Genomic DNA, 10,813 nt, shown 5'->3' with positions numbered 1-10,813 from the left:
CCTTCCCAGGCCGAATTACTGAGCCAGAGTATATTCAAATACATTTTGGCTTTTATCGAGGTTTTACCCCCCCTTCCCAGCCCGAATTACTGAGCCCACTCAGGATGCAATCCTACAACAAGCTGATTTACTCCTAATATCTAATTACTGCTCAGTGAACAGAGGCATTAGGTGAAAGGAAACGTGCCCAACCATTTCTGTCCCGCCCGGGATTCGAACCCGGAATTCTCGATTGTGTGTCGAGAATGAACCCTCGGTAATGTTGAATACAAGCAATTCATAAATGTAGCTTATTATCAATGTATACTTCAAATGCAGAACAGAAGACAAGATTTGTTATTTTCTAACATGAAAATATATGTTAGAGTAAATAGATAAAATAAAAAGATGAATAGGATCATCAATTGAAAAAATGAAAGATGTTATGACAAATTTGAATTGATAATTGTGCCTTTGACCATGAAATAAGATATTGGATAATAATAATATCAGATTTTTTGTCTACAAAGTAAATTGTTGGCATGACTGAATTTTATACCTTTAAGAAAATTATGGCATCTGTTCCATAACCTTCGCATGATACTAGCATCAGATCTCCATGGAAATAGCGAGCATACAGTCTTGAGAGAGGAAGGCCGTAACCATAACCAGCCAAGGGTGGAGTATCCAGTCCTGAAACGGCTGGTTGTGGGGCTGTGGAGTACATGTAATTGAAGAGTTGGTCTATCTGGCTTCGGGGGACACCACCACCTTGGTCACTCAACTGAAAAGTAATAAGATTTTCCCAGAGTTTAGGTAACTATTCGCTCTTCTTTTGTATTCTTAACCAAACACTTATTCTACAGTATGCATCAGGTAAACATGGCATTAAGATGTATTTGTTCATACTTAACAACACTGCAAACCAGGCATGACGGGGGTGATCTCATTGAAACTTTCAAAATAATGCTCAGAACAATATGGAGGCTGCTGATCCAGACAACTTTTTCAAAAGGTCAATTGTAACACAAACAAGGAACAACAGTTTCAAGCTCAAGAAGCCACAATGTAGGACTGGAAACAAGAGATGCTTTTTTCACCCACAGGGTTATAAACTCGTGGAACTGCCTACCTGTGGAAGCCCTAAATACTAAAACTGTTGAATATTTAAAATCCAGCTAGAAAAAATCATCACGACAAATAGGGAAAACCTTTGACAAGCTCCCAGCATCCTATCTTCAGCGAGACCACTAGAGTGCTAGTGGCCCTCAGGTAAAGTCAGGTCTCTTGCCTCTTATAGTCATTTACCAGTTCTGTCTGAACTAAACTTCTCAGCTTTCATCATTTTTACATCTTGAATTCTTGTGTAAGGTATGATCACCCTTTCACCACCTAATATAATCTTACACATCATATGTGATCAGACAAGCTTCCCATACTTACAGTACTGATTTCCGACCCATTGCACTGGGGTCGGGGTCGGTTGGGGTCGACCCAGAGATGCAGTGGGTTGAAAATCTTTGTAAATAACAATCTGAATATTGCATTGGATAAATTGATGACATACTTGACAGGATTCAGTGATTTTCTATATTCCCTATATTTATTCCCTAGATTTTCTATATTTTCAGTGATTTTCTATATTCCCTACCCAACCGAGCTACTGAAGAAATATTCCCTACCCAACCGAGCTACTAAACAATTCCCTACTCGACGGGGCTACTGATCAACAATTCTCCACTCTGTAAGGGAATAAGTATCCCAGAATCAAAAGAAAAACGTGAGCACCACAATAAAGAATCCAAAGACCCTTGCTGCTGCCCATATAATACATACCTTAATAGTAATATCTTCATGCCCCATGACTAGAAGCACATCTAAAGGAGGAAACACGTCAGCACCAGGACCATGATGCTCAACAACAGCACGCATGCTGTTCTTGAAGAGTTCACACAGCATGTGATACAGATGAGAGGGCACATATACAACTGATGCAGGGGTTTTATCCACTGGAAAGAATATACTTTTAATTAGCTACTTGTACACTGTATTATAGCATATGGGAGATCAGTGAGAATACTAGGAATTCATGTTTAGTGTTTATTAACACACAAAATACCTCTAAAAATGTGTGTGTGTATATATATTATATATATATATAATTTGTACCTGAGAACTATATCATAGCTCTTTCTGGCTTTAAAGTAAGTGCCCTCCAGTTAGCTCTAAATTCTTGAAAGATAAGTATGCTTTTTGACATAAAAGATTGAGATATCTAAGTCTAGTTCAATTTCATACTAATTTCTAAATCAAACAAAAAGGGTTTTGATAGTACAGTTAGTTGTGTTCTCGACTCACAAGTGATAATTCCAGGTTCGAATCCTGGGCGGAACAGAAATGGTTGGGCGCATTTCCTATCATCTAATGCCTTTGTTCACCTAGCAGTAAGTAGGTACTCAGGAATTTATCAGCTTGTTGTGGGCTTGCATTCTGGGAGGGGTCAGTAATTTGACCTGGGGGGGGGGGGGAGCCTCGATATAAGCCTAACGTGTATGAATACACTCTGGCTGCTTATCTCCCGACACAATGAATTATAAATATTATAATGTTCTATATAAATTAAATCAATTAAAATAGAACATAACCTATTGAGGGACTTTGCAAAAGCATGCTCGTTCATAAGCTGTAATGTACTTATGTATTAAAAATGTAGAATACTGTACTGTACATCAAATTTTTAATACTGTACTGATATTCTCATTCATATACAGCATATATATATACAGTATATTATATATATATATATATATATATATATATATATATATATATATATATATATATATATATATATATATATATATATATATTATACACATACACACACACACACACACAATATCGCAGGGGGCCTGGTTGACTGGTGGATAGTGTGCAGGACTCGTAATTCTGTGGCGCGGATTCGATTCCCGCACCAGGCAGAAACAAATGGCCAAAGTTTCTTTCACCCTGAATGCCCCTGTTACCTAGCAGTAAATAGGTACCTGGGAATTAGTCAGCTGTCACGGGCTGCTTCCTGGAGTGTGTGTGTGTGTGTGGTGTGGAAAAAAAAAGTAGTTAGTAAACAGTTGATTGACAGTTGAGAGGCGGGCCGAAAGAGCAAAGCTCAACCCCCGCAAACACAACTAGGTGAATACACACACACACACACACACACACACACACACACACACACACACACACACAGTATATACGAGTTGTATAGCACAACTTAGGAAAGAGCATGCTTTTGTAAAATCCCTCAGAAGGTTATGTTCTATTTACTTATTTATATACAGGAAGGTACACTGGGTTGTCAGAGTACATAACCTAAGTTTACTTGAGTTTACCTGAGAGCCACTAACACTAATGTCCTCGACGAGGATAGAAAGCTGGCAGCTTGTCAAAGGTCCCCCCTCCCCATTCTGCTTTGATGATCTTTTTATCAAGGCATTGCAGAAAGTTTTGGGCAGGTCCTTAATCTAACTGATAATGGTAATACTGTATATAATAGGTACGTTGTAGCAAAATTTAAGTTCAACATAATAACTACACTATAAATTGATAGTACTATTGATTATACTGGTGATGTTGCATGTCTTAGTACTAAAATTGGGTAAGTGAGTAGCACAAGGCACAGTGTTAGTTTGAAGCACAAGGTAGGAAACCATGAGGATGAAGTAAAGTCATAAAGGAACATAGTCATGAAATCCAAATCCACCAATGATATAACCTTCCCCCCACTTTACCAATAATAATAGAGTGCCACAGGGCAGCATCGTAGGACCTCTCCTATCTCTTATATAGTATACATCAATGATTTGCCAAATGTCTCTAAACATTCTTAAACATATATATATATATATATATATATATATATATATATATATATATATATATATATATATATATATATATATATATATATATATATATATATATATATACTGTATATATATTCTTGTATAGCCACTAGCATGCATAGCATTTCGGGCAAGTCCTTAATCCTATGTTCCCTGGAATACGAACTGCCAAATCGTTTAACAACCAGGTACCCATTTTACTGTTGGGTTAAGCAAAGGCTACAGTTAAAGATTTGCGCCCGGTAAATCCTCCCCGGCCAGGATATGAACCCAGGACAAAGCGCTCGCAAAACGGTAGGCGAGTGTCTTGCCACTACACCGCAGGGACTGCTGGGGAATTTGTTGACAATGCTACTTTTATTCAGACTCCAACCCATACACACTAAATAACAGTGTAAATAATGAATTAAAAAGGTTGACTCATGGATGTCAATCAACAAACTTACACTAATCATAGAAAAGACCTACTACATTTTATTTGAAAGTAAATCATCAAACCATATTCAACTTCAGATTGATAATATTAACATTAGCAATAAAAATGGTGGAAAGTTCCTTGGCCTATACATAGATAAGAGACTAAACTTCAGCACCCACAGCCAACACATAGCCCCCCCCCCCCAAAAAAAAAAGTCAAAACTGTCGGAATACTCTCTAAAATCAGATATTGTATTATGTTCCCCCACTCTGCTCTCCTCTCATTGTACTACTCGCTAATTTTACCCGAGTTTACCTGAGAGCCACTAACATTAGTGGTCTCGATGAGCATAGGAAGCCGGTGGCTTGTCGAAGGTCCCCCCATTTGCCTTGATTTTTTTCAGCTGTACTGTAAATGTTAACAGAGTTTTGACATTTAAATCTATCCCTGTCTAACATATGGTATCTGTGCATGGGGTTCAACCACTGCAAATCACCTTAAGAGTACTTAAGAGCCCATCACCCAGCACAAATTTGCTATTAGAACTATAACAAACTCTGTCTTCAGACAACACAAAGCCCTCTCGGTTTAAATCCCTAAACATGCTGAACATCCACTCCATGCATTCTCTTGTGCTATTTACATGTATGAAACTTTGTTCCTAAATGTTAATGCTTTTATTCTCTTCTCCAAGGTTGTGGGTCCCTACAATTGCACCAAAGGTGGTACTCTTATATCTAGTTAAATAAATAACTCAAAGCTGGTTACATAAAACATGCAAATATTGGTTAGAGAGTACAAAAGCAATACAGTACCTGGCGCACCAGCTTCTTTTATCGTTCTTGTTGCCTTGTCCTGTTCTGTGGGTGCAAGTGAACAAGTACTGTATTCTATGATTATTGCTACTGAACACCACACACGAGCCACATGACCACAGACTTACCCTTGGAAAAGATAAGAAGTCTTTAACAGCTTAAGTACATTATTATTTTTTCAGGTATAAATTTTATAACAGATACTTAGCTAATCCATTTATCCAAGTCACTGGTCATCATAAGGCATTAGTATAAGCAATAGAAAAGATATCTAAACCATCAAATACTATTTATTCTGTACCAAATGTGTGTTCCAGTGCAAACATTTTTATTAAAGTATTAAATATATTCATAGTAAAATAAAGTCATTGCATTTTAGTGTACTATACTGCATTCTGAAGGCAAGAGTTCATAGTTATGCAATTTATATTTTAACTGGTTTATATTATAACTGGTTTTTAAAGTTGCAGAGAAAGGGAGGAGGGTTTCCGAGTAGTATGGGTGTGGTGAGTGTGTGTGAGCAGTGATGGAGATGGCTATACGTGGGGTCCGTATAATTACCCAAAGCTACCCAAAGCTAAACTGGGTCACTGTGTACAGAAGGCTGATATGCCAGCAAACGCACTCTAGGCGACAATATATCTCGGACAAGTCGCTCTACAACATTGTCACTTGGATTGTCAACTTCCTATGGCATCACCTGCTAAATTTTTACATCTAATTTCCTTAAGAAATTTGATTATTTCAGAGGAAAAATAGGTTTGATCATGTTCTGCATTGAGTGCCAACATTATAGTGAATAAATATACCATATATCTTCATTACTTACATAATGCTAGCAGGCTTTGGGTAGTTTTGTTTGGCTCTGGCTAACTTTCTGTGGCTTTGGGTAATTCTACGGACCTACCTTGAGGTTACCTTGAGGTGCTTCCGGGGCTTAGCGTCCCCGCGGCCCGGTCGTCGACCAGGCCTCCTGGTTGCCGGACTGATCAACCAGGCTGTTGGACGCGGCTGCTCGCAGCCTGACGTATGAGTCACAGCCTGGTTGATCAGGTATCCTTTGGAGGTGCTTATCCAGTTCTCTCTTGAACACTGTGAGGGGACGGCCAGTTATGTCCCTTATGTGTAGACATTTATTAGTTATCCTTTGCCACCTTTTAGTAGAAATGCGGCAAAGGATATTAGTTGTAATTATGGACGGACCCCTTTGCATAAATCCTGGATATAGCCAGTGTAGTATCAGCATGAAAAAACAACAAGAAATGCTAAGAATAAATTTAAAGTTATTAAACATTATTGTGGTGTTGTGTGTTGGTGTGGATGGCCTTGGTTGTAAGGTGGATATACAAGATAAAGCCATTGCTTGGTTACTGACATTAATACTTATAATAACACATGTTGTTGGTTGAGGGGCCATGACGATCGAGGGATCGAATACTAGCGTATGTTTACATATTGCTGGCGTATGTTTACATATTGCTGGCGTATGTTTACCTACTACCGGCGTTTGTTTACATACTGCTGGCGTATGTTTACCTACTGCTGGCGTATGTTTACCTACTGCTGGCGTATGTTTACCTACTGCTGACGTATGTTTACCTACTGCTGACGTATGTTTACATACTGCTGGCGTATGTTTACATACTGCTGGCGTATGTTTACATACTGCTGGCGTATGAAACGGAGCGCATACAAACGAATGGCGCCGTTTGCTATGAAAATGACAATTATGAGAGCAGGAACTCTTAACTTCTTTTTGGTTATGTGTATAATAGGAATCAATCGTCTGGTTTCCCATTGTCGGTGACAGGAAGCTTGTCTAACTTATCAAGGTCTGCTAGGACAACTACTGACCTTTCCTAGGATGTAACTCGCACTGGTTGCCTATAATTCCTAGTTAACTATAATTCCTGGGCTTGGTGAGACTGTACCTGTACCTAAATTATTACAGTGTCCATATTAACGAAACTATAGTACAGCAACCTGCTGTACTAATATTTACCTGAGAGCCACTAACCCTAGTGGCCTCGACGAGGACAGGAAGCCGGTGGCTTGTCGAAGTAATATGAATGTACTGAATGTGTACACCGAGTGTTCCAAGGCCCAATGTAAGTTCCTGTAAATAAACTTACCAATATCAATTGGTTGTTGTGTTGTTTTAGATTCAGGTATTCTGAACAGAACGTTCCAAGTAGCACGGGCTATCGTGAGCCCGTAGTGGACTTACCTGGCACAGGAGCGGGGCTGTAACTGGATATATATATAGGCATTTGGAGCTTCTAAAACAAACTCCATTATAATACTTACCCTGATGATACTTGAGGACTAGTTCTGGAGAGGCAAGGTAATATTGGTCACAAAGAAAGCGGGTATGAGAGTAGGCATCTTCTATTACACGGACAACGTCACAGTGGGGGTCTATACAACCAATGTGGTTCTGTGCATTGACACCTTCGCCAAAAAGTATTGCTGAAATATTGAAAATAATAATGACAATGCAGGCGATGAGTCACAATAACGTGGCTAAAGTAAGTTGACCAGACCACACGCTAGAAGGTGAAGGGACGACAACGTTTCGGTCCGTCCTGGACCATTCTCAAGACGATTGTGATTGACTATTCTCCCAGACGACTTGAAAATAGTCCAGGGCGGACCGAAACGTCGTCGTCCCTTCACTTTCTAGTGTGTGGTCTGGTCAACTAATAATGACAATTAGAAGTGTTGACATCTAATTTCAGTACTGTGTTCGTACAACACTTGAATATACTGTATTTTAATTCATTTGAATTGCTATTATATTTAATTATCAATAATGGCATTCAACATGATCTGATTTTGTAAATGAAAATGTGCTATACAGTACAGTACATTCAGTATTAACCCCTGCACTGCGCACCTGTTTTGGGCAAAATTTTCATGGTGCAGTTGTTAATTCTTCAATATTGCATCTCATGATATGAAGATCGTAGACGTGTAGTGTAACAGGAATACTTACTGTGCTGGTTGATAAGCATTCTGACGGAAATACGGTTCATGTAGAATCTGTCAAGAAAGTACTGAATATTGCTCTCGGTGTTGGCGTTGATGGAGTGAGCATCCTTTAGCTCCATCACGCCCTGCGCCATCGTCGTCACCACGTCCATGTGGCGATTGCGTATTTTGATTAATGTGTCGGTGAACCTGCGGAGCAAATGTCAATAAATACAGTGCAGTGGTGTTGCTACTTTGAAATAGTGTTAGCTGTATTTTAATAATTAAAAAATAAGTAGATCACAAGCGAAAGTTAAGCTTTAAAACAAGATGGCTATATTGTCATACTGTTTTAGTGCTTTCTTCACATCATTACTTTACCATTAAACAAGATTGGAAATCAGAAGTTGCAGTACCGATAAACGTAAATTAATGTTTGGTAAATTAAAGTAAAGTCTTTCCCTCCATCTCTCTCCATATACTAAAATATATACCAAAATATTCCACCACATACACACAGAGGCCCAAACCGTCAGTAGTTTCAAAGCATTATTTGACAAAGAGTACTGGGAAGACGGGACACCACGAGCGTAGACCTGATCCTGTAACTACACTTAGGTAATTACGCAAGTTTTAACACGTAACCATTATCAATGACATTATCTTCACACAATTATCACCATCTATACTACTCACGACCGTTATCACTGTAACCACCTACACTACACACGACCATGTTTATAACTACCCCCTCACTACACATTGTCCTCCTTGCTGCTCCTTGTAACCTTCCAACTAGAGTCGACTATAAGAGCTCGGGTGACATGGGGCACCGATTTACGGGCTATTCATGCCCATGCCACCTCTTGGGTGGCTTAATCTTCATCAATCAATCAAGATATCACCGTCACCCTATACCTATCAATCACCCTGCAAGTTTGGTGGCATGAATTTTTTGTTAACAGCATGTACCAATGTATCCTAGTGAAGGAAGAGGGGGGTGGCACAATACAGGGGCCAGATTCATGAAGCAGTTACGCAAACACTTACGAACCTGTACATCTTTTCTGAATCTTTGACGGCTTTGTTTACAATTATTAAATAATTAATAAGCTCCGAGGCACCAGAAGGCTGTTTATAACAATAACAACAATTGATTGGGAAGTCTTCATGCATGTAAACTGTTTAATAAAGGTAACCAAAGCCGTCAAAGATTGAGGAAAGGTGTACACGTTCATAAGTACTTGTGTAACTGCTTCGTGAATCTGTCCCCAGGCTTCCGAGTCGCAGATGAGTTAGTAGGCTTTTGGATTATTAGTAAGTCAAGAGGCTTTGCAGACGAGTCTCTTAAATTATTACTTTTCAAGAATGTTGGAATTGGAGGAACTGCCTTTTTCAAACTCGAGAAGGTCCATAAAACTCATACGGTAGAGGTCCCTCACAGCACACACTGACGGCATATGAAGGAGTTTTTCCGGCAGCAGGTGGAATTCCTTCATGATGTTTGCTAGTCGAACTGGCAGCTCCTTGCGTAGGAACAAAAATGAATCTCTGTTGCTGGCGTTTTCACCTAGGGGGAACAGATACAAGATTATGATTGGTTATGATTCATATTTACACATTAATAATACATGAGTTTTACCTGAGGACCACTAGCACTAGTCGCCTCCATGAGGACAGTAAGCCGGGGGCTTGTCGAAGGTCCACCCCCATTTGCCTTGATGATCTTGATAATGTATGCTTTTAAGACATTTAAAATTTAAATATATTTAACAGTCCTTGCAAAAAAAAAACAATTAATGGCATCTATTGGAAAATAGCATTACTAAGATTATATAGTTTGGCATCGAGTATATTTTATTCTGGTCAAGATATTTTGATGAGGCTACATTAATATTGTCTTGTAGGTATCTCAAAGTTTTGCTTTACCTTCTCAACTTATTTTGAAAGCTTCATATCAATATGTTAATAAGTTTTCCAGATTTAGAAGGAAAAGGTGGTGGCAATGAACATTTATACTGGTGATGAATTAAGTGAGCGATTGTAACCTTTCCAACGTCGCCCACTAGATGGCGGGCGGTTTGCATGATAAACAAATCAAATTATGAAACTCGCTTGCCGCAAATGAAAGCTTAGAGACTGTAGTTGTGGTCGTTCTTGAACCCCATTGCTGATGTATACATTAAACTAACTAGCTTATCAAGTCTGTAACTTGCTTAGCTAAATGAATGTATGGGGTACATGTTCTGCTGATGGGGTACAGTTCCCGAGCCCATTATGTGCTTCTGTAACCTTGACCACTATACACAGAATGGGTACAGGGTGCTAAATAAATGAACTGAACTTAAACTGATAAAGTTAGAAACTAGTTTAGAGAGTAAGTGAAATTTCCAATAGCTTTCAAGACTCCAGGCGCCAGATTCACGAAGCAGTTACGTAAGTACTTACGAATGTGAACATCTTTCCTCAATCTTTGACGGCTTTGTTTACAATTATTGAACAGTTAATGAGCTCCGAAGCACCAGGAGGCTGTTTATAACAATAACAACAGTTGATTGGGAAGTTTTCATGCTTGTAAAGTGTTTAATAAATGAAACAAAAGCCGTCAAAGATTGAGGAAAGATGTACACGTTCGTAAGTACTTGTGTAACTGCTTCGTGAATCTGGCCTCAGGATTCGTGGTGTTGGCACAAAGTTAAAAACGGAATATAAAATACCGTTGTTACTGC

General features: G+C 38.9%; 1 protein-coding gene across 1 annotated transcript in view; it reads right to left on the bottom strand.

Moving 5' to 3' along the window:
• The window catches only part of LOC138364575 (pyruvate dehydrogenase (acetyl-transferring) kinase, mitochondrial-like), a 54,827-nt gene that overhangs the window by 11,605 nt on the left and 32,409 nt on the right, over positions 1–10,813 (bottom strand). The window contains exons 2-7 of the mRNA XM_069324262.1: positions 9,444–9,654; positions 8,110–8,294; positions 7,422–7,583; positions 5,115–5,159; positions 1,816–1,988; positions 539–763 (exon numbers count right to left, since the gene is read on the bottom strand). Of these exons, the coding sequence (XP_069180363.1) occupies positions 539–763; positions 1,816–1,988; positions 5,115–5,159; positions 7,422–7,583; positions 8,110–8,294; positions 9,444–9,654 (1,001 nt within the window). The remainder of the gene's footprint in view (positions 1–538; positions 764–1,815; positions 1,989–5,114; positions 5,160–7,421; positions 7,584–8,109; positions 8,295–9,443; positions 9,655–10,813) is intronic.

Source organism: Procambarus clarkii, chromosome 14 (assembly GCF_040958095.1).
Source record: "Procambarus clarkii isolate CNS0578487 chromosome 14, FALCON_Pclarkii_2.0, whole genome shotgun sequence".
Taxonomy (NCBI): domain Eukaryota; kingdom Metazoa; phylum Arthropoda; class Malacostraca; order Decapoda; family Cambaridae; genus Procambarus; species Procambarus clarkii.
Note: the sequence above shows the minus strand (reverse complement) of the source record. Positions and strands in the feature narration are given on the sequence as shown.